The sequence below is a fragment of the Eptatretus burgeri genome, chromosome 4 (genome assembly GCF_056783735.1).
Source record: "Eptatretus burgeri isolate ZD-2024b chromosome 4, Ebu_testis_v1, whole genome shotgun sequence".
NCBI lineage: Eukaryota > Metazoa > Chordata > Myxini > Myxiniformes > Myxinidae > Eptatretus > Eptatretus burgeri.
In genome coordinates, this window is record NC_140964.1 from 109,171,998 (window position 1) to 109,197,256 (window position 25,259).

The 25,259-nt window shown below is 48.3% G+C and overlaps 1 protein-coding gene across 7 annotated transcripts in view; it reads left to right on the forward strand.

Annotated features, from left to right (window-relative positions):
• USP32 (ubiquitin specific peptidase 32) overlaps positions 1-25,259 on the forward strand; it is a 165,500-nt gene that overhangs the window by 70,279 nt on the left and 69,962 nt on the right. For all 7 annotated transcript variants that reach the window (XM_085879641.1, XM_085879644.1, XM_085879643.1 and 4 more), the window contains exons 8-9: positions 2,416-2,531; positions 2,664-2,726. In XM_085879641.1, the coding sequence (XP_085735767.1) occupies positions 2,416-2,531; positions 2,664-2,726 (179 nt within the window). The remainder of the gene's footprint in view (positions 1-2,415; positions 2,532-2,663; positions 2,727-25,259) is intronic.

Genomic DNA, 25,259 nt, shown 5'->3' on the forward strand with positions numbered 1-25,259 from the left:
CAATTTTGATCGAAGAGAATTGAGTTTGTCAAAAGTCAATTGATCAGGCTGTTTTCCATACTTTCTTGTTTGAAGCAGCAATGCCGAGTGTATAGTCATTCCACTGATATTGAAAGCCGCAACTCCAGTAGGTGCAGTCAACAGAACGGTGATTTCCGTCGGTTTTACTGTACGTGACAGGCTCAGCAACTTCCTAGTGTCATTATGAATAAGTTTTTTTTTATAATGTGCGATTTGCCAACTCCACCAGCACCACTTAAGAAGATTTTATAAAGCTTTATCAGTTTGCCTTGTTTTAGTGATACAATTGCTTCCTTACACCATTGCCGGTGATGCAATACAATTTCTGCTTGTTTCACATTCAAACTTCGCATCATTCTACGATATTCTGACGGTTCTAACAATTCTCTGTTAGTTTCTACTTGACACCGAGCAAGAAGTTCGGAGCCTGGGTTGCATTTTGCTGACTCTATCATTTCTGCATTTGCGCGAAGGTCTTCATCGTCTATATCTCGCTCAATTTGAACTCCCTCAGTCATATCTTGCAGATTTTGGTGTTCAGACACTGGAGCAATATTTGCACATGCATGTTCAGGAGGACCAAATGCTTCATGAGTTACTATAGCTTCCTCAATAAGTTCCAAATTTTCTGTGAATTTTTGCTCATTGTCAGATATATATTGTCTGCCACAGCAAAATAATATGAAGCATAATCATTGTACCCTCCTTTTAGGTCCATATCCTCATTTCTCCATGGAAATACATCAGTTTTGCTCTATAGAAGTCACTAGATTCTTTTTCAGCACTGAATTTTTGAAAGCCAATGACAGCTTCTCGTTTACGCTTGTGCATAGCTCCTTTGCTGTTCTTCAATTTTATGTACTTTGGCAATTAATTTCTGTCGAATTGCTGTTCATCGGTTTCGTCTAAGACAACTGGAACGGTCATCAATGTCGTCATCTTGGTGAGAATGACTTGCTGTGTAATTTGCTGCAAGTTCACTATTTAGACAAGAGTCTATTTGCACATTATATTTCCCTGATCGTGGACAAGCCACTGGCATTATGATTCTTCAATTCAGACTGGATCTCCAACAGAGATGAGAGAAAGTGTAGAGTATGAATCATGTCAGCAATAAACCGATATCAAAGACTGATCAACATGAACGAATGACAACTAGGGCCCTATTACTGAATCTATTATCGCCAATGACAGAAACCGATAATATCGTTGAAAAATGTTATGGAACATCGAAACATTGCTCCTGTTGTATATATTTTGTACAGCTAAGTATATATTTATGTTGTACAGCTAAGTATATATTTCATTCAACAATTGCTTAAATTCTGACAAATTATTGCGGATAACCAACACATTTTACAGAAGAAGTTTGTTCAACACAAATTTGAGAATCGCACCATCAACAAAGGCACTGAGTAGTTTGTTCTTGCCGCTTTAGTTAGACGAATAGTAAAAGTCAGTTTTGGTATTAATTATTTTCAAATATTTCTTTCTTACGGCTATAGTTTCTGCTGTATTTGATCTATTCATTCTTTTTCTCAAATATAATGTGATTTTTTGAAGTAAAAAAATAAAATTATTGGATCTAATAGGATTTATGAATAAAATCTGTATTTTCAGAATAGAGTAGAGCAGTAGACTATATAAGATTCACGAATACTTGCACTAAATAGATCTACTCTATATGTTCATTTTTGTGATCAATAATAATACTTATTTATAAATATTATTTTTGATAATTTCTCAATTGGTTGATGTCACAAGCTAAATATTTATGATTTTTAGATTAATTTCAGCAAATTGTTCAATCACCCCAGAACCCGCCAGCCTGAATGACTTCATAATTGGTATGGGCCCTCTTTAGGCAAGGTCCATCAAGATTGTTCAAAGTTTCGAAGAAATTGGATTTTAAAAAACATGCCTTATGTTCATAATGGGGAAATATTGAAAGTGTTGTAAATTCGTTGTTATTGGTTTCATTCCAGGGAGGTTTGATCTCACGCATGCATAGCTTGTCACTGTTTGAAGTCACAAGGTCAAGGCAAATCTGGTGACCTTGAAAGATCAAACTCCAGGTTTTTGTTTTTTCAGAGATCATGGAGATATGACAAAGTTATTCTGGCAATTCCTTGCTCAACGAGCAATTTCATTTGTTTGTTTGTTTTTTCCTCATCTGGTCTTCCAAGCTGAAATGTCCTCTGAGCCATTATTACTACTTTTCTTTTTTTCCTGAGCATTAAAAAAGTTACAATTCCAACCTCATAAAGTGGAATTATTATTTGTTGGCAGACCAGGTGCAGATGCATATGCTTTTGTTGTGTTTGAAGATGCACCCAACTCCCTCCATAATGAATCAATCTGTCCTGCTTTCCTTATCACCACTTTTACCAACAGTTTGCTTCAAGGTGTTTGACCGTGATCATGATGGCATGCTTTCACGAGTTGAACTTTTAGCTATGGCTGAAATCCTGCTGCTTGTGTGGAAGGAGACTCATCCAGATACAGCAACGGTATGCTGTTCACCTTTCCTGTGTGAACAATCAAATTGACCATCTTAATAGGTCACGTCATAAATGATTTGACAATTGGTGTATGCAACAACGTAAAAATTAAACTGTTGTTTTTTTTTTTTTGTCCTCCAGGACCATGGATTAAATGCAGATGCGGTGGTGGATTCCATATTTAAGACCTGCAATGCTAACAAGGTAAGCTGAGAACTATGGCATTGTAGAACACTGGTGGAGTTGCAGTATAAATCCACTTTAAAGTTTGCAATGTTTATTCACTGTTATTTTGAAGAGTGGATGCCAATATTTGGCTGTGGAGGGGGTTGTTAATCAGGGGTAAAGCAGAGAACTATAAAAAAGCAGTGTCTGTGGAGTGGGTTGCAGTATGGCATAGAGTAGAGTCAATAAAAAGAGAGGGTTTTCAAGAGCATTAGAGAAGTTATGTTTATGTTTATGAGGATCAAGACTGGAGCCTCCCAAGACTGCCACAGGAGACTCCAGTCTCCACTGTGGCTCTTCTCTCACCCATGGAAATATCTTAATGGATCTGTCTTGAGTACTTCCCTGCAGGATTTCAAGTCTGTGGCCCAACACCACGTCATGCGGTCTCTTGCATTTCTATCTCTGAGCATTACTTCACCTGCTGAAACCCTGTTCCCACCCTTCACCTGCAATTGCTCCCTTATTTTTTGCGCTTACAAACCGTCTTGCCCGACTATTTTCCCATTTCCCGTGTTATTCTGCTCCTTGAACACCATTCCCTGCATTTTTAAAAACATAAAGTGGTTTTACATAATTTTCTGTTTTCGTCAGATCTGACGCGTGTTGGTGTCAGTTTTCTGTGGTTTGGCACCATTTTTACGTTTTATGGCAGTGCTCTAGCAATCTCTTTTGCTGTCAAATGGATTATGAATCTTCCTACACCTTGCTTCAAATGCTATCCAATGCCCTCGATTACCTGTTGTACATCAGATCAGTCTGTGAAGATTGACTTTTGCCATTGTCATTGACGAATCTCCTTGTTAACGATGATGTGAAAATGACTCATCTCTGTTCTTCAGTCTGGACGATTTGGGTCGTCTGAGACATTACATGACCCACTAGCCTTGTTGGCTCTGCAGTAGTTTTTGATACAATATTTTCCTGATCATTTCCGATTAAAATCACTTGAAGCTAATAAACGACATTTTCCTTCATCTGCATGTAAAAACATTCATTCATCTAAAGTTGTCAAAAAAAAAAAAACCCAGTGTAATCTTCATCTTTGAACAAAATCTCAGGCAAAACCTCTTCATTTTTAAAAGGCAAACCTGAGTGCCTTGGAACATGTGAAGGAAATTATATGGAGAGTTCATTTTGTATTTAGTTAAAAAGGTTTCTTCTGGGCTTGGGTTTGTTATTGGATTTAAATGGTTACGGACATATGCATTAACCAAATAGGTTAAGTTAGGCTAATAAAGATGTGGGAGGATATGGTGCTGGGGTTGTTGTGTGTGTTTGCTCTACGTTTCGTGTTTTTTTTTTTTTCCTGTTGCATTTGACAGCATTAAAGCATATAACCGGATACACGTGCAAGGTGTTCGTGTGTTTGGGAGAAAGCACTGGGATGATTACAGACTACCATGTGTAGAATTCAATGCCCTCTGAATTTCTGCACAAGTGAATCTGTAGATGCAAATTTCCTATTTAAAGGCGCTGTCACACCTTGACGATTTAGCCAGCATATGCCGACTTATGAAAAATTTGTCTAAAACGCTGGCACTCATCGAATACGTTATGGGTAAGTTTTGTATACGTTAAGAGCACGCTGAAAAACACTGCCATACGTCGTAGTACGCTGGCTTTCATCGTTGTACTTTACGGTTGTCCTCAAATTTTAGCATGCTTGAAATTTTACGATTTATGCCAGCGTATGACTCACACGTTCCGCTACGCTGGCCATAAGTTGTAGGTACGTTATGCGATCATTGACACACGTTACTTGTAAGTTACTCATAAGTCGAAACACGTCGAGGTAATGATTAGCGTACCCGAAACTTATTTCTAACCTATGAGTAACGTGTTGTAGGCACGTTACACGATCGTTGACACACGTCGAGGCACGTTATGCGATCGTTGACACACATCGAGGCACGTTACTCATAAGTTGAAACGCGTCGAGGTAATGCTTAGAGTACCCAAAACTTATTTCTAACCTATGAGTAACTTGCTTTGAACCTAATTGTAACGTACCTCCAACACATATTGACGTATGTAGACGTATTTGATTGACGTCTTCTGGACGACCACACAACTTACTGAACGTGTTTCTAATTTGCAGCTACCGTATAATGGCGTATTGGCAGCGTTTAAAAAAAAACCAACAACAATAACTTCCGATATTTCGTCACGTGCCGTTACGTCACGTCCGATTGCCTCTTCAGTTTGCTCGTCTTATTCTTAGTTCCTCCTCTGTGAATATTTTCTGTTTGAGGATATTGTCACGTCGACGTCGAAACTTAAAAGCAAATGTCCGAATATATTTGAAAATTTGTGATAGACTAAAATAAAAATAAAAAACAACAACAACTTCAGATATTTCGTCACGTGCCTTCACGGAGCCAAGGAGAGAAAAAAAAAGAAAATGTGCCTTGACGGAGAAAATGAGTTTCGGGTATGCTAAACATTACCTCGACATGTTTCGACTTATGAGTAACTTACAAGGAACTTGTGTCGACGTGTGTCAACGATCGCATATCGTGCCTACAACTTATTCCCAGCATAGCGGAACGTGTGAGCCATACGGCGAGTACGTCGTAAAATTTTCAGCATGCTTTAAATTTCACGAAGTACGAGATGTACCACGAAATATGACAGCGTACTTCATCGTTTTTCAGCATGCTTTTAACGTATACACAACTTACTCATAACGTATTCGACGTGTGCCAGCTTGGTTCGGCAAATTTTTCATAGGTCGGCATACGCTGGCTAGATCGTCAAGGTGTGACTGCGTGGTTGACACTTTCAATTTTCAGGCGGTTATGATTTAAATCGGCGTGCGGCAGGTTTTTAACAGGCTACGCCACGAGTTCGTCAGCGATACGTGCAGCGCGCTATGCCTAAGTTAAACTATCGTTGGGCATAGGTTGTGAACGACGACAACAGGCTAAGCATTCGTTGGTATAAGTTATCTATAAGACAACGAAACGTTCTGTGCCCGTTCCTAATATGTTATGCATACAACCAACTCGTTATGAATACGACCAAAACTTTTTTAAAAATCTATTTCAGTGTACGCCAACGTTTTACATACATTTTTATACGTTGCCATTGCTGGCTAACTCGTCAAGGTGTGACAGCGCCTTTAGTTTACCAGGAATACCTGTTCCCTCTAGTATATAATGTGATTTTAATCCATTATTATAACCCAACATGTATGCAAAAGTTGGTGGAAATCAGCTTGCCGTACAGGTTAAAATTGTAAGTTGCCTGCCCACCCTCGTATGGTGGGGGAGGGGAGGAGGGTTGCACCCATGACCTGACCCTGGGTATCGTCAGCACGTATGGAAAATTTGGTGGAGATTGGGCCAGCCGTGTTTGGTTTTTTTATATTTTTATTCTTTCATACATTCATCCATGCAGTGCCGGGCGTAGTGGCGTGCACCTGTAATCCGGCTACTCGGAGGCTTGGGTTGGAGGATCGCTTGAGGATGGGAGCTCTGCACTGGGCCATGCTATGAGAGGGTGTAGGGCAGCCCGGAATCATGGCGAAACCCATTCCTTATCCCTGTGTCGTAAGTGGTGACCAGGGTTGCGTCAGGAAGGGCATCCGGCGTAAAACCTGTGCCAAATCAGTATGCGGATCATAACGGTTGATCCGCTGTGGCGACCCCTAACGGGAGCAGCCAAAAGACGAACAACAACATTCATCCATGCAGTGGCCTGCAAAAGTATTCATCCCCAACCAATAATGCTACATTGACATGAATTATGTTGAAACACTTTTTCCAAATGAACTTTTTTATGATCATTCATAACTGAAGTGATCAAACTAAGCATTATTATAGTTGAAGGAGGTTACATGCCAGGAATACCTTGCAAAAAACATGTACAAATCAAAATTCACTGGTTGCAAAAAATATTCAGTCCTGAGGTCTGTACTTGATGGAAGCACCTTCTGCAGCAATGGCCGTTGTTAGTCTTTTTGGGTCGGTTTCTACCAGCGTTGCACAGTGAGATGGTGAAATATTTGCCCATTCTTCACGTGAAAATTGCTCGAGTTCTGCCAAGTTTGATTGGGATCGTCGACGGACTGCAATCTTCAAGTCTCGCCATAAATGTTCAATTGAGTACAAGTCAGGACTTTGAGCTACTCAAGAATATTTATTTCCTTCTTATTCAGCCACTCCAGTGTGGCTACAGCTTTGTGCTTTGGATGATCATTGTCCTGCTGAAATGTGAATCTCCTACCCAGTTTAAGATTCATGGCTAACTCAAGCAGGTTTTCATCATACATTCTCTTGTACTTTGCACCGTCCATTGTCCCTTCTATTCCTGACAAGCTTGCCAGTCACTGCTGATGAAAAGCAGCCCCATAACATGATGTTGCCACAACCATGCTCTAGGGATGGTGTTGGCTGGGTGCAGTGTTTGGCTTATGCCAGGCATAATGCTTTGAATGTAGACCAAAAAGTTAAATTTTTGTCTCGTCTGGCCACAAAACTTTTCTCCACATGTATACAGTATCATTAAGATGCTTTTTTTTCAAACTCCATATGAGCTGTTCGATGGATCTTTTTCAGTCATGGCTTCTTTCTTGCCACCTGTCGATAAGTCATTGGATTTACAGTGACATCCCGAACCAGTTTCCCGCTTTCCCTGCTGCTGAGTTTGGATGGGAGACCTGATCTGCGTAGAGTCTGGGTGGTATGATACGTCTTCCACTTCTTCATGATGGATTTCACAGTACTCAAAGGGATAATGAGAGACTGAAATTTTCTTATAACCCTCTCCTGAACGGTGCTTCTCCACCACCTGATGTCTGACTTCTTTGGAACGCTCCTTGGTCTTCATATTTGCCTTGTTGGTTGACCAAGTGAGTTTCACCTTTAAACTCCTTCAATAAGTGGTGGATCTTAATTTTTGACACAACCACCTCCATCACACACTCACCGCTGCGACACCTCAACTACTATTCCATAACTCACTGCTACACCACCGCTACGAACGCCATAACCACTGTCACCACCATGGATGCCCACCACTGCCCTTTTGATATATCTGGGAACAATGGACACCATGTACCTTCTCAGATACTTGTGAAGTTCAGGCATGTAGTTCGAAGCGTAAATGCGCGCTAGAATCCGTTCAACATCGCATGGATAGCCCAAGCGCTCCACTCAATAACGGCCCCCCGTTTGGTGTCCAACTCATGTTCGTGGCTGGAGAGCACTACCAGATACCCTCACCCCACGTTAACCTCAGAGCTCCTTCATGTGGCAAAGCGCGGAGCGAATGAGACCATTTCCGGTGCTTAGTCCATGCATGTGCATGGCAAAAAACCAAGAGAAGCATCTGTGCACCAATGGGGATGCTTGGAAACTCCTACCACCCATCCTGATGCACCTTCAGGCTCCTCCCTCACCAGGCAATTATAAATACCCTACGAGTGGGAGGGAGGAGAGACATACTTTTGGCTTGGTCGGCGGTACGGGGTGAAAGGCGGAGCTGAACAGATGGACGGAGCTCGAGGAGCGGAGCGCTGGGTGAGAGCAATCCAGGCGCCGTGATGAGCACATTTATTTGGGCCAAGCCGAAACACAGTTACACTTAACTTGATAATGAAGTGTAAGGAAATCTGTCTTCTCACACATTCTTCTTTCTATTCCGTCTCGTCTACTGTGGACACATTCATAAATAGAGCATCAGCAAATAACCGGGCCCACTGATTCACATCTTTTACATTTTTCTTCTCTGCACCTCATTGCACCCCTCATTTTGCACCTCCTCTGCCCATGCACCTTGGACATCCTCAGTTTTTCTCCACCTCCCCCTCACAAGTGAATGGGAAGCGTTGGTCTGTCGGCCATGCCAGGTACAACAGAGGTAGCAAATTCCCCGTCTGTTCTCATCTTTCTTTGCTCTCTAACTTTCCTCTACACCTGATCTGGTAAGATAGTGGATGCATCGAGGGCACGAAACCCCCTGCCTCCTTGGTGTGGCCATCCACATGTAAGGTATGAAAGCGAGATAGTGTAACCCTGCCGGATTCGCAGTACCAATCTGCGCTCATGGTTGCTTAACAACCAGCCGGAGCACAGTTGTTCGTGGCTAGTGGCTTCTGGATTGGGTGTTCGAGGGGAACTCGAGTGCTTCCCCTCCTGGCGAAACTCGAACCCCGGATCCTTGATAGTAAGTTTGATTTGAAAGCATCATGAAATGAGCTCAAGTGGCAGGCATCAAAATGTGAAAGCGTTTTGACGTCGTCATGCTTCTGCCAGAGGTCATTCATCATGTTTGGACGTCATCATCCTGCTTCACGAGACGCATGCAGCATTAACCAGCACTCTTGTGCTGGTTTATTAAGTCAATCATTAAGTCAATCATTAAGTCAATCCTGCCAAATCCATCAGTAAAATGTCTGTTATGTTGGTCATGGACTATGCCAAAATATTGTTACGGCCATGGTTACCGAGTGTATTTTGAGGGGGTTAATCCTTGTTTCTCCTTGGCAGAACCGGACCTGCGGCCACCGCTCACAATTACCTTTGTGGTCTCGTCGGTTGCTTAAAAACCATTAACGCCAATCAGTTAACCACGAGTTCCAGTAATTTGCCGTTTTATTGGAGGTCACGTGGCTTCTGACCGGGGAACGCACCCTTGGCGATGCACCAATCTTATCTTGATTAGATCTTAAGTAGGGCTACCGAGCGTTTATTGCTGGTGCACGCTGATTATGACAGGTTAATTTGTTTGGGAATTATAATCTCCCAGTCTATCTAGGTTCAGACAATGCTGAATCAATGGAAGGAAATGACAATCGTGGACAGGTTGAAACGTCAACAAGGAATTTATTATTAAGAAACATAAATAAACTGAAGAACTTTTTATTTCCTTGTCGATTAAATGGATAAATTCAAATCAAATGTTCAATCAACAAGATGATCTAAAACAAACAAAGAATTCAACAAGCATTTTGAGAAAAACGGAAAAAGAGCAGATTCTTATCACTATGCTTTACTTAACAATTAAACATGACACATGGGTACCCATCAGATCATTCAGAGGAGAAAAGAAATCCAGTCTTGGCTGAGCAAGGCAGAAGTCATCGTGCGTCTCCTGAAATAACCCAAAATATGTGCGTGGCTTGGTCTACCTCTCCAAATTAGCTCTCCACAACTTGGCTCGTTTCCACTGCCAGCGCCATGCCTCGCCGTGCACCCACCTGCAAACAGGCTCGAACACAAATCAACGTCATGTTGTCACCCTCAGGAACCAGGTACGCCAAGAGTCAGGTACCGATCAGAACCAGCAGGAACAGCCGCCATTACTATTGTCACCAACCGCCGGCAGGAGCTGTCAGCAACCATCAGGATGTCTCGCCAACTGTCATCAGGATCTCTCACCAACTCTGAACCCAGTTGAGCATTTATGGGATATTCTGGAACGACGTCTGAGATAGCGTTTTCCATCTCCATCAAACAGGTGTGAGTTTATTGACTTTCTCATGGAAGAATGGTGTCACATCCCTCCTGCAGAATTCCAGATGCTGGTGGACTCTATGCCACAGCGCATACAGTCTGTACAGACCGCACGTGGTGGCCCAACTGCATATTAAGTGATTTTACATTAGTTCCATTTTTTTTTGTCCAATATGTATATATGTATATATGTATATATATATATATATATATATGTATATGTGTATATATGTGTGTATATATATATATATGTGTATATATGTATATATGTATATATGTATATATGTATATATGTATATATGTATATATGTATATATGTATATATGTATATATGTATATATGTATATATGTATATATGTATATATATATATATATATATATATATATATATATATATATATATATATATATTGTTGTGGTTACCAAATTCGCAAACCACCATTCAGGTCCCTTAGGTGAGATATCTCGGTAAGTATATGTGTAGTTAGGCCCAAACCCGTTGTCTAGTGGGAATACATGTCATTTATGCGTGCTGCGACTCTTCAGGATAGCCGTTTTTCTTTTACTATCTTTATTTTGGACCAACCGCCATTGTTACCACCACCAACCACAACATCAACCACCCACCGCAGCGCCGCTTCACGTCACACCTCGCAACCGTCGCATCGCCACCGTTCTTGCGCCGCTTGTGGGTACCGGTGTTGGACTCGTGCAGGGCGCGCGCCGAACAGCGTGTACAAAACCACGGATTTTCAGCTCCAAAAACGGATCAAAAACGACACACGCCCACTTTTGTTCCGTCCAATCGGTGAGCGAGGGGCGATTTGGCCCCGTCTCCAGGGCGTTGGAGGGCGGTCGCTATATGCAAATTTATGGATCAAAAAGCATTCACGCCCACTTTTTCTCGGGCCAATGGGGAGCGAGGTGAAAGGTCGAAGGCAGGGGGTCAAAGATGAGAGAGCGAAGCCACGGGGCTTATATAAGCGACCGCGTTCGTCAGTAGAGTTAGGAGTTAAGACTTCGCAGTCGGTGGAGTTGGGAAGAAGAAGCAAGAAGGAGTTGGTCGTCGTCGTGTGCGTTGGAGTCGGAGCGAAGGGGACAGAGCTGTGGAGAGGCGGCGAGGGCAGACGAGGGGGTGCTCGCGTCGTGCCGGGAGCTGCACACCAGGGAGGCCGACGGCGCGACCTGGTCGAGGTGGAGACGCTCGTCGCGGGACTCGAGGCAGAGTAGAAATCCTCCTTTCCCCCGAGCATCAGCAACCCCCTCCTGTTTCCCCCCGCGCTGAGATAGTGCGACCAAGGGGGCCCCTTTCCCACCCCCTACCAGACACTGTCCGCGGGTCGCGGAGTTGAGGCACCATCGCCGCGCCGCGTCTCATCACCAGACGGGTAGGCCCGACCCGGTCTCGGCCTCAGGCCCGCCTCATCCTTGAGGGTTCTCTTTTCTTTTCTTTTGTTTTTGGGAATGTGTGTTGTCGGCGCCGTCTGTGAAGTAGAATTGTATAAGTGTTGCCGTGTGCTCGCGTAATCGGTATTAGATCTGCATTGTCGCATTAGCTTTTTGTGTAAAATTGCATTGTGTTTCTTTTCCTTTTCTATGTGCTTTTGGTGGAATTGAATATGTGTGCTTTCCGTTCATCGCGAATAAATGTGCTTTGTGTTGAACTGTTTCCCGCTTCGCTTCGTCATTTCTTTCATTGAATCCTCATCTTGCTTCACGTAAAGGGTTGGCAGTGGGCTGAATACGCCCGATAATTAATCGAACCGTCGAGGCCGACGATAACACCGCTCGGTTATCCCGATAGTACGGAACGGGTCGCTTAAGTGGCCCGTGTCCGAAGTCGACCTGCGGCGAGGTGCGATCGCCCGGTCTACCCTCCGTGTGGGTACTTAGGTAGGTCGAATTTGGCGAGCAACCCTATCCCACGCGGGGGCTGATTGGCTCGATCGCGGTGAGACCGAAAGGTCCACCCGTGACTGGTTCCCGGCGTTAGTCCGAGAGGGTCACGACTGGATTGTCCGTCCAGTGGGCGACGTGCCGCGATTCGAGTTACGTGGCCGTCAGCACGCCGGCGGGCGCGAATCAGTAACACTGGTGTCAGGTCGTGCGATACAAATCCATCGCCCTCCTCGCGGCACTGGTAACGGAGAACAGGAAAACGGGCTGTCCTGTCTCCAATTAAATTCACGGGAATCGGTCCAGGGGTGAGAGAAGCGACCCCCGATTCCCTCCAAATTACGAGCGATTCAAATTAACCCTTTAAGAGAAGTAAGATGGCGTCTCAAGGCGAGCGGGAGCCGGGGGTATTAGAAATGGATGTAGAATGTGTAGAGTCTATGGTCCAGGATGGAATCCCCGTGCAGGAAATGTTGATTGTGCAGGAACACGGACTTGCCCAACTGAACCCAGAGCCCGAAATAGGTGCGGCAGCGGCCGCGGTGTATGACACCTCCCCTCCCCTTCTCCACCAAAACCCCCCGACCCTTGCCGAAACGGCTCACCCAAGCGCACCCGACATGGCCCAGCTATGCGCCATGCTGGCGGCAATGACAGCAAAGATGGATGCGAATACACAAAAGATGGATGCGAATACACAACAAATGAACGAAAAGATGGATACAAATACAAATGAAGTAAAAACGAGGATGGATGCGAATACACAGCAAATAAACGGAATGGAAGCAAACATGAAGGAGGAAATGAAGGAGGAAATGAAAGGGCTACGGGGTGAGACGCAGAACATGGGCCGATGCCTGCAGGCGGGCATGAAAGCCGTGACCAGGGAGATAGGAATGGCGACTCCACGTGTGGAAGCAAACGAGCTGGAAGGGGGTGCAACGGCTGACAGGCCCGCGGTGGAGGCGGGTAAAAAAATAATTCGGGGGGCGTGTTGGGCGAGGGTCGTGACAGAGGAGTCGACGGTGACCAAGAGGGAAAAATTAAATGGGGAGACCAAAACGTGTGAGACGAGACACGAGGTGACGACGACAGAAACTTATAAATGTATAGAGACACGGGAGACAGAAAAAATAGAGGAGAGACAACACGATGAAGACGGGGTAAGTGACGCGCACACACACACGGAGGTAGTGGAGGATAGTGAGGTTGAGCTCGCGGAGCGTGTAGGGACCCAGTGCGAGCACCTGGATGGCCTCCTCCAGGAACGAGGGGAGGGAGTATGCCCCCTTGAGGCGAGTCACGACCAGGTGAGTTCGGTCGTGCTTTGCGAGGTTGAGGGGACGAGTGCTGTGGACAGGTGCACGGAGAGCTTGGGGGGTATAGAGGCCCCGGAGACCCTTGTGGGGACACGAATCCCCAGTGTGGTTGTCCCTGTGTGTGTGGGGCAAGGTGTGAGTGCGTCCCCGTGTGTGGAAGCGACCCCGTGTGTGAGTGGTGTGGTGGCGATGGTGCCGGAGTACGTGCTTCCCTGCACGCCATGTGTGGATGAGGCACCGTGTGTGGAAGAGGCCGTGTGTGTGGATGAAACGGCCAGTATGAGTGAGGCACCGCGGGTGAGTGCCCCCGCGTGTGTGAGTGAGGCACGGAGTGTGGATGAGGCACCGCGGGTGAGTGCCCCCGCGTGTGTAAGTAGTATGGTTTGTGTGAGTAGTGAGGCACGCGTGAGTGAACGGCCGAGTGCAAGGGAGACCGTGTGTGTGAGAGAGCGGTATGTGAGGGAGATGTCGGTGGGCATGCGGGAGCACGCAGCCGCGTCTCCCGGTGTGAATGTAATGGAATGGAGTGTGAGCGTCGTAACACGCAGGTGTGCGTGTGTGGAATGGCGACGACGACGACATGTGAGTAAAGAAAGCCGAGCAGCGGCTGTAGTTGTTTCGGGGACCGTGCCGGGTTCACCCAGCAGTGAGCACGAGGTTCGTGCTGTGCAACGCACGAGACCGCCACGTGCTCGCTTGCGAGAGAAGTCCCGGTCCGGAAACGCACGCGGTGGATTTGCCGATCCCGCGGACGGACAAAGTTTAGGCAGGATAACGGATTTGGACCGGACGGGTTCTCCACGCGATCGTGTGTGTTAAGCTCCAACGGGCAAAGCACATGTGTTCGCGTGGGGAACCCCTCGAGACGTGGGGCTTGTGTTTTTTTATGCGCACGGTGACGCCATGGCTGCACGTGGGGTTGGAATCCGGCAGGAGGGGTATCTCTGCTGGATGGTACCGTCCAAGGAGGGACGAGGAACACGTGCAGCTGCATGACGTCACGGGCGGGTGCAAAGTACGCGAGTTGCCGCGCTGGTGATGCGCATGGAAAAAAAAAAAAAACAAGCCTCACTTTCGGGTGCACAGTATTCCTGGGCAAGGGGTGGAAGACCCCCTTACCTGGGCACAGGATGGAAACTAATTAGGGGGAAGGGTTAGCTTAGTTAGACCGACTTCATGGGGCAGGGGTAAGTCCTCATGGAGTCCGTGGAATGGATTAGGTAGAGGGATTTAGTGAGATTTCGGTGGGGAAATAAAAGTTATTTGGGACATTTGAGAACAGAGACAGACTTGTGAATGTGTAGAGGGGACGTAGTTTAGCTACGTAGTGTTAAAAGGAACGTGCTGTAGTTTAAGGGACGACGTGGGAGCACGAGTTAGTTAGGGGAGGTAGTTAGAAGGATGGCAGAGTTCAGCGATGAGTGTGTTGAAGAGTTGGTGAGTGAAGTGGAAGCATGTGCTTGGTGAGTGAGTGAGGCCAGCGGGTCTGTGTGAGTGGAGTGAATGGGGAATGCATGGTGCGATGAGTGATTGGGGGGAGGAGTGACTCCCGCCCAAGGGACCCCGGGGTCAGAATAAAGTGAGTTAGGGGGTTAGTTAAATTGAAAAATGGAAGTCGTTTTGTTGTTGGTGGGAATGTAGGCTCGAAACCCATTTGGAGGGGTGCAGGAGCCCTGTTGACGGGCTTGGGAGCGTGGCTGTGAAAGGTGAGTATCGCTGAGTGGGTACCCCGGGCACCAGGCTAGTCGGCCGTGGTAGGCCAAGGGTCCATGGGGGGCCGGGATAGCGTAGTGAGCACGGGTGCGCCTGCTTGGTGCGGGGGCCCGGGGCGCCATTAGCCGCGTGGGCAGTGTTGTGGGCAAGGGTGACCCTCGGAAAGGGGCCTGGGAAGCCAGCCTGCCATGTGTGCGTTTCAGGGGAGGTGCCATGGGGGGCACTCCCCGGTGTTAGGGAGCTGGTAGGCTCGGAGGCAGTGTAGTGCCCGGGGGTGCCATAGCGGGAGATTCGGCAGAGGGTCGTGCCTGCCAAAGGGAGCCACGTGTCCCAGCCATGAGACCGTGTGAGGGCACGGAGAGAAAATTGGGGGGCGAGGCCCGAAATTGTGAGGACACCAACACAGGCGACGGGAATCTGGGTTTATAGAACCAATAGTTTAAGCGAGAGGCGCTTGTTGAAAGCCCCGGGGTAGTTTAACAGTTAAATGGTTAGGGTAGATTAGGAGATGTACCCCTCCGCACCATCCATCCCCTCGCTCTCGTTGTGGGCCGCTGGACCCACTTTGGTTATAGATCGCCGAACTCTGGGGAGGCCATTCTGAGGCTTCGTTGGGCCTCGACACAGGACGTTAGCTCTCCCTTATTCCCCTCCGGGAAGGGAACGTAGGGGTTGGGAGTAGGCTTGGTGACAGGATAGGTTAGCCGAACAAGGACGATAAAGGGGGTTAGGGGACGATTTATAGTGGGGGAAATAAGTTGAAATAAAAACGACAAAAAAATAAGTTGGGGCTAAATTGGGTTTCACAAATTAAGGGAGTGGGTATGTACAGTGACAGGCAAAGGCGATAGGTTGGGAGGGAGACAGGTAGGTAGGTCCGAGCCCACCTTCCAAGTGGCCAGCACCACCGCACTCCCTCCACCAACCTCCACTGAACGGCAAAGACTGGCCAGCTTCATCTGTTGGCTGCGTTGCTGCAAGGCAAAGGCCGGCCCACTTCGTCTGCAGCTGCTGTGCTGCAAGGCCTGTGCCGGCCCACTTCATCTGCCGGCTGGCTGTTTTGCTGCAAGGCCTGTGCCATCGGCTGGCCGTGTTTTGCTTCAAGGCCTGTGCCGGCCCACTTCATCTTCCGGCTGGCCGTTTTCTTCAAGGCCTGTGCCGGCCAGTTCATCTGCGGGCTGTGTTTGCCTGCAGCGGCCTTCTTCTGCGGGCTGTGTTTGCCTGATCACCTTTGCCATGCCATGCCCACTGCCCATGTTCACCAGCCCCGTTCAATTTCTGCTTTGCCCCCCCCCCCCTGTTCATTGCCATGTGCGCCAGGATCAAGGCAACAGTTTGCAAGCTGCAAGAACTGCCCCGTTGGCAGCTACAACACGGGCCTGCAGTGGCGGCCCGTGCACCGTGTTTGTGTTCATCCATCCATTCGTTGTGTTCATTGCGTGAGCCACTTGAGCTGGCACGGAGACTGCGTTTGTGCAGCCCATGCACCGTTGTGGTTCACTGCGTTCAGTTCAAGAGGGAAGGCCTTGGACTGCGTGTGAGCAGCCAGCCACGTTCCCTGTCACCTGCATTGTTTTGAGCCAGAGACTGCATGCGAGCAGCCTGGCTCCCTGCTAACTGCTTTTCTTTTGCAGAGTTCATTGATCCTGGGCCATGGTTTAGTGTAAAATTTGTAAGTTAAGGTTAAGATGTACTGTACATATGAGTGCGCACCCGGCATGTTTGTCTTAGCGCCGGCAATTTTATTTAAGTCGTCCGTGTGAGTGAGTTTGTTTAGGTAGTTACGCAGCCCTCAGGTTATTTATTTTGGGGACACGAATATCATGAATGTCGCACTCAGGGATCCGTAGGTAAAATGTACTAGGGGAAAACTACACATGATGGCACACGAAAATTTGACGACTCGGGACGAGTCTGTAAAAAGGGGAGGGGGTAGTGTTGTGGTTACCAAATTCGCAAACCACCATTCAGGTCCCTTAGGTGAGATATCTCGGTAAGTATATGTGTAGTTAGGCCCAAACCCGTTGTCTAGTGGGAATACATGTCATTTATGCGTGCTGCGACTCTTCAGGATAGCCGTTTTTCTTTTACTATCTTTATTTTGGACCAACCGCCATTGTTACCACCACCAACCACAACATCAACCACCCACCGCGGCGCCGCTTCACATCACACCTCGCAACCGTCGCATCGCCACCGTTCTTGCGCCGCTTCTGGGTACCGGTGTTGGACTCGTGCAGGGCGCGCGCCGAACAGCGTGTACAAAACCATGGATTTTCAGCTCCAAAAACGGATCAAAAACGACACACGCCCACTTTTGTTCCGTCCAATCGGTGAGCGAGGGGCGATTTGGCCCCGCCTCCAGGGCGTTGGAGGGCGGTCGCTATATGCAAATTTATGGATCAAAAAGCATTCACGCCCACTTTTTCTCGGGCCAATGGGGAGCGAGGTGGAAGGTCGAAGGCAGGGGGTCAAAGATGAGAGAGCGAAGCCACGGGGCTTATATAAGCGACCGCGTTCGTCAGAGTTAGGAGTTAAGACTTCGCAGTCGGTGGAGTTGGGAAGAAGAAGCAAGAAGGAGTTGGTCGTCGTCGTGTGCGTTGGAGTCGGAGCGAAGGGGACGGAGCTGTGGAGAGGCGGCGAGGGCAGACGAGGGGGTGCTCGCGTCGTGCCGGGAGCTGCACACCAGGGAGGCCGACGGCGCGACCTGGTCGAGGTGGAGACGCTCGTCGCGGGACTCGAGGCAGAGTAGAAATCCTCCTTTCCCCCGAGCATCAGCAACCCCCTCCTGTTTCCCCCCGCGCTGAGATAGTGCGACCAAGGGGGCCCCTTTCCCACCCCCTACCAGACACTGTCCGCGAGGCCCGCGGAGTTGAGGCACCATCGCCGCTCCGCGTCTCATCACCAGACGGGTAGGCCCGACCCGGTCTCGGCCTCAGGCCCGCCTCATCCTTGAGGGTTCTCTTTTCTTTTCTTTTGTTTTTGGGAATGTGTGTTGTCGGCGCCGTCTGTGAAGTAGAATTGTATAAGTGTTGCCGTGTGCTCGCGTAATCGGTATTAGATCTGCATTGTCGCATTTGCTTTTTGTGTAAAATTGCATTGTGTTTCTTTTCCTTTTCTATGTGCTTTTGGTGGAATTGAATATGTGTGCTTTCCGTTCATCGCGAATAAATGTGCTTTGTGTTGAACTGTTTCCCGCTTCGCTTCGTCATTTCTTTCATTGAATCCTCATCTTGCTTCACGTAAAGGGTTGGTAGTGGGCTGAATACGCCCGATAATTAATCGAACCGTCGAGGCCGACGATAACACCGCTCGGTTATCCCGATAGTACGGAACGGGTCGCTTAAGTGGCCCGTGTCCGAAGTCAACCTGCGGCGAGGTGCGATCGCCCGGTCTACCCTCCGTGTGGGTACTTAGGTAGGTCGAATTTGGCGAGCAACCCTATCCCACGCGGGGGCTGATTGGCTCGATCGCGGTGAGACCGAAAGGTCCACCCGTGACTGGTTCCCGGCGTTAGTCCGAGAGGGTCACGACTGGATTGTCCGTCCGGTGGGCGACGTGCCGCGATTCGAGTTACGTGGCCGTCAGCACGCCGGCGGGCGCGAATCAGTAACAATATATATGTAGATGTGTATGTGAATATCTTCTTCTTCTTTCGGCTGCTCCCGTTCGGGGTCGCCACAGCAGATTATCCGTATGATCCGCATCGTGATTTGGCACATGTTTTACGCCGGATGCCCTTCCTGACGCAACCCTGGTCACCTATTACGACACAGGGATATGGTACACCTATTTTAACCGGAGTATACACCGGCCCAGTATACTGGTACTCATTTCGCCGACCTCGGAAGGATGACAGGCTGAGTCAACCTCCTGGTGTATTAATTCAGTGGCCCAACGGGGCTTGAACTCAGGACCTTTTGGATCCCAAGCCGCTGCCCTAACCACTGCGCCAACACCAGGCTTTTTGTTCCGGCATGTCAATCAAAGCTCGGACGAGCTGTGGGACCTAGATGGCAGCGACGCTGCCGGTCACACAGACGAGGAGCCTGCGCTCGCCGGGGTGAACTGCCGTCATGGCTCGGAAAGCCAGTTAACTGAACATATATATTACATGTGTAATATATAGAGATGTGTGTGTGTATATATATATATATGTATATATATATATATATATATATATATATATATATATATATATATATATATATATATATATATATATATGTATATATATGTGTAGACATCTACATCTCGAAATGTAGATATATATATATATATATATATATATATATATATATATATATATATATATATATATATATATATATATATATATATATATATATATATATATGTATGTATGTATATAGATATATTGTTCCGAATTTTGGCCCGGCCGGCGTGCGATCGGCCACGTAACTCAAATCGCGATCGCGTCACGAGGGAAAATATTGTTACGTTTGAGGGGGGGGGTATGCATTCAAAGGGTAATTAGGATGTTTAATTAGGTATGCCATGCTGTTCGAGTGTACCAGCATCTGGATGTAATAAGTAGCAATTCGGTGGTGATAAGTTGTCTCGTAAATGTCCATTTCTTCAAGAGGGAAATGATAATTGTCACGTAATTAGATAGGGACACGGGATAGGGTAAGTGTGTCTGCGTAAACCCCTTTTAGTATTCTCTGGAGGCTTGCCGTGACGTCACAGGACAGTGCTGCGGATGGCTCCGCCCCGTGATCACGATTGGCGGAAGGCGACGGCGGTGGGCCAATAAAACGGCTCGATTGGAAGTGACGAGGACGGGAGGATAAAAAGGTTCTGTTCGGGGTCGAAAAGATAGAGGAAGAAGATCGGTACCGAAAGACTGTTTTGGTGGAGGCTGTTGTGCTGGGAGCGTGCTTTTTGTTGGGCTGTTTTCGATCCTTATTTCATCGTGTCTTGGAGCCTTGCTGAGCCTCGTGCCTCACCTTGGTTGGCTCTGGGGTTCTGCTGGCTCGGAGTACGGGGTCGAACGGCGGGCGGACCTGCCTCCCTCCCCTGCTCGCAATTTGGTGCCAGAACTGGTTCCCTGGCGGCTGTGAGCGGACTTGGGCCAAAACCAGGAGGTCGACAGCACCACGGTTTCTCCTGCCCCCCTGACGAGAGCAAGGCCAGCTCGTCCAACGCCAATCCAAGGACTGTTGCGTCCACACCACGGTCCAGCCTGACCACCAGGAATAGCTACGTTTTGTGTGTGTGTGTGTGTGTGTGTGTGTGTGTGTGTGTGTGTGTGTGTGTGTGTGTGTGTGTGTGTGTGTGTGTGTGTGTGTGTGTGTGTGTGTGTACCTGGCGCCTTAGAGGGTTTGAGATTTGTATATTCATTGGAATTGTCTGTGTTTTCCCCACGCCCGATCCCACACCATCCCGTCGAATCGCCCCGGATCCCTCTTCTTGCCGAGTCTTGTTATTTCTGGTTAGAGAAATAAACACCATTTACTCAGTGAAAAGCGACTCGTGCCACCTTCCTCGTCCCGTTTGCGGTAGAGCGATTGAAACCGCCATCTTTAGGTTATAAAAATAAACCGCCTCCATCGTTTCGGCTCATTCTACGTTGGCGGGACTGTTCAAGTCCCGTGGACGTCACATTGGTGTCAGGGTGTTGGATGTTCGAACCCCTCTAAATTATATTTGGTATCGGGAGAATATACCAAGATTAGAATCTCGTCACGAATTGGAATATAAAATTACTACAGGAAAGCGCGCGAGCGCGGGAAAATTTTGGCGGGATTTTTCAAATTAAAATTAATTTGCGGTAAACGGGACTTCTGCACCATGGCGGATGTGCAGATGTTTGAGGAGGAAGGCCACGTGTCTGGCAGCGAGTCGGGGGAAGAAGGGAGAGACGGGGGTAGGGTTGGAACCTCCCCCATTCCGAGCGTGGACCGTGCTTCATCGCCCGTAACAGAGCCGGCAGCACCGGAAACCGGCACGATGTTGATCTGGACAATGTTGGAACGTTTAATGAGTGCAATTACAGCACAGGGGGCAAAAATGACGGCACGGGGGGCACAAATGGCAAAAATGACGGCACGGGGGCAGAAATAACAGATCAATTGGGGGTAATGGGGCAACAGTTGGGTGCACGGATTGATTTAATGAGGGATGAATTGGGGGAAAAGATGGAGAAAATGAAAACTGAGATGCAGGAGTGTGTGGATGTTAAATTGGGAGAAATACAAAGTAAATTCGAGGATAGATTGGAGGAAACAAAGGTAGAAATTACATTGGAGGGGGAAAATATACGGAAAAAATTGGTAGATAAAATTGATGCAACGAACATTCGGGTTGATAAAGTGGATGAAAGCCTGGAACGTCATCGTGTCTGTGTGGATGCTCGTATGCAGCTGCAAATAGAAGAGTGGGGAGAGCTGAGGAAGCAAGGGATGAATTTGGCGGAGGAGGTAAAAGGATTGGAGGCTCGTTTGGACGAACAAGATAAAATTATGAGCCAAGATGAAGTCTTGGATAAAGGCCTGGTGGAGCCGTCTTTTGTAAGTAGAGTGTCCGGGTTGAGAAGCAGCTACAAACTCGCGACGGAGCCTTGGAGGAGGTTGTGCAGGCCCAGAAGATCCTGCGGGAAGAGGTGAATCGGTGCATTCAAAGTTTGGAACAGGAGGCAAAATTGACCCATGAGACCCTCACCACAAAACATCTTTGGCCACAGTGGGCTCTGAAATTGGATACGCAGCCACAAGGGTGTTTGATCCCTGGGCTGGATTCGGACAAGGGAGAAACTGAGAAGCGGGCCACCGTAAAAGTGATCCCCCTGGTAAATTTGACGGGTCAGGGAGCCTTGAAACTTTTCTGACGCAATTTGAGTGTATTTCCCGACTAAACGGGTGGAATGAGCGGGAACGTACAGGGAATTTGGTGGCAATGTTGCGGGGACCAGCCGCAGATGTGTTAAACGTGATCCCGGAAGGGATGTTGACCAGCTCCCACATTCGCGAGGCGTTGAGCCGTCGGTTTGGGTTCGCGGCAAACTGTGATCTGGTGCGGGCCCAGCTCCAGCACCGCAGATTAAAGCCGGGGTGAGACAGTGCAGGAGCTGGCACAGGACATTTACCAATCAGTTAGGATCGCGTATCGGGACCTTACAGTGGAGGCATGGGACAGACTGGCACTGGAGAAATTTTTAGCTGCTCTTCCTGACCCTGAGGTCCGAGCGCTAGTAGAGCTACAGGATCCACCCACCGTACACCGAGCGGCCGAGTGCGCGGCCAGGCTGGCCTCGTGGAGTCGGCCGGGTCGGGTGCCCGAGAGGCCATCGGTGACGATCCGACAGGCGGAGATCCAGGATCAGGGAGGGGGGCTGGGAGAAATTGGCATTACCCAAATGTTTCAGGAAATTTGCCAGAAACTGTCAAGTTTGATAAGGGGTAATTCGGTAGTTGGTGCGCCAAAGCGGCGGGGTCCAGCCCAGCCAATAGAGCAATTGGATTATGGCCGAGGGGGTCCGGAACCGGAAGAGACATCACACCGATACCCACGGGGGGCTTTTATGGGGAGTTGTTTCCGGTGCGGGCGAAGAGGACACGTGCAATGATATTGCCGGTACCCGGCGATGGAGAGACCCTCCAATAGACTTTCAAGCCCGGAGAGGATGAATCCTCCTGCTGAACCGCCAGGTCTATCCGGGATGCCCTTTCATGGGTCGGGTCCGGAAATCACTGTCGGGGGTCGGGGAAACTAGATTGGGCTGAACATTTCGGGCCATGCTCGGCTGCTGAGATTGTGGCGAAGTGCCCTCCTTTGGTGGAAAAAAATGAATTGTTGGAAAATTGGCATGGGTTTGTAAGTTCTGCTGGGTTTTAGAGTGACAATCGGGACAGTGGGTAATTGGAATCAAAGCGGGCACGAGTGGCTGTCCAATGGCTGGTGCGTGGATCGGGTGAGAAGTGCTGTGTGAGTTGTTTCAAGTTAAGAAGTGAAATGTATGGTGCACACGTTGATTTTTTTTATTGGACATGGTGTGGTAACAGGGAAGGTCATGGTCGGTGAAGTGTTAGAAATGCAGGTGTTACATGTAAGGCCGATGGGGTGGGGGAGTCATGTGGGTTTTGTGGGTGGGGATGATGTGCTTGTCCGCAGGGATTGCTGAAGCTCACGGTGAGCGGGAATTGCGACCCCCTTCAAGGAGATTCACCCCTGGTGGCTAATGGTGGCAGTGTCTGGAGGCAACTGGGAGAGGGTCTGGTTGGGCGACCAAGGCGGGTAGGACCTTGGCGACCCAGGAAGGCCAGAGGAGCCAGTGAGACCCCTTCCAGTGTGTTGTACGGGGTTAGAGCTGATGGCTACCAGGGGGGGTGGGAATCAAAGGGAGCGGGGCGGAGAAACGTCCGGGTTGGACTAAAGCTTACCTGTGGGCATGTTTGCACCTGAGATGCCCCCATTATCTTGTGGTAACCCACCCCACGGCCATGACGGGATTCAGCCTGCATCATTAAAATGGGGACCATGACCTAGAAATGTGATGATGACCATGGTGTGAGTGTTGTGAAGATGTGTGAGTCCCACTCGATCCCGCACAACTTGACATGTGCAGCAAGGGCATGATGTCCGCATAATTTTTGGGCAAGCAAATTTGAAAATTGGCTCCCCAGGTAACGCTGGGTCTATTAGCATCCACTGGGGGAGGCGGTCAAGTGTAAATATCCTGTGAATAGTGTCGTTAAGGCTTAGAGTAGGAATGTAAAGTATAAGTGTTGTGTTTTTGTGGAACCTTTTGTTTCCCCTCCCCAGATCACTGGAAGAGTGTTGGGCAAGAGCGATGATCCAGAGGATGGAGTGCAACTTCGCACAGTGCTCTCATGTGATAAAATAAAATAAAAAAAATTTTAAAAAATGAATGATTGTTTAGGCGAAGATAAGGCCATAAGGGGGTAGTACATTAAGCAGGATAGGTAAGTTAGCTGTGACTCGCTGCCCATTGCCCCTCCTACTTTATTTCGTTAGGTTAAATAGGTGTGAGTCAGTAAGTGTTAAGGCTGGTAGGGTAGCGCCTGTGATATACCTTGCAGGAGCTGCGGTACCAGAGGAGGGGGCAGTGTTACGTTTGAGGGGGGGGTATGCATTCAAAGGGTAATTAGGATGTTTAATTAGGTATGCCATGCTGTTCGAGTGTACCAGGATCTCGATGTAATAAGTAGCAATTCAGTGGTGATAAGTTGTCTAGTAAATGTCCATTTCTTCAAGGGGGAAATGATAATTGTCACGTAATTAGATAGGGACACGGGATAGGGTAAGTGTGTCTGCGTAAACCCCTTTTAGTATTCTCTGGAGGCTTGCCGTGACGTCACAGGACAGTGCTGCGGATGGCTCCGCCCCGTGATCACGATTGGCGGAAGGCGACGGCGGTGGGCCAATAAAACGGCTCGATTGGAAGTGACGAGGACGGGAGGATAAAAAGGTTCTGTTCGGGGTCGAAAAGGAAGAGGAAGAAGATCGGTACCGAAAGACTGTTTTGGTGGAGGCTGTTGTGCTGGGAGCGTGCTTTTTGTTGGGCTGTTTTCGATCCTTGTTTCATCGTGTCTTGGAGCCTTGCTGAGCCTCGTGCCTCACCTTGGTTGGCTCTGGGGTTCTGCTGGCTCGGAGTACGGGGTCGAACGGCAGGCGGACCTGCCTCCCTCCCCTGCTCGCAATTTGGCGCCAGAACTGGTTCCCTGGCGGCTGTGAGCGGACTTGGGCCAAGACCAGGAGGTCGACAGCACCACGGTTTCTCCTGCCCCCCTGACGAGAGCAAGGCCAGCTCGTCCAACGCCAATCCAAGGACTGTTGCGTCCACACCACGGTCCAGCCTGACCACCAGGAATAGCTACGTTGTGTGTGCGTGTGCGTGCGTGCGTGCGTGTGTGTGTGTGTGTGTGTGTGTGTGTGTGTGTGTGTGTGTGTGTGTGTGTGTGTGTGTGTGTGTGTGTGTGTGTGTGTGTGTGTGTGTGTGTGTGTGTGTGTGTGTGTGTGTGTGTGTGTGTGTGTACCTGGCGCCTTCGAGGGTTTGAGATTTGTATATTCATTGGAATTGTCTGTGTTTTCCCCACGCCCGATCCCACACCATCCCGTCGAATCTCCCCGGATCCCTCTTC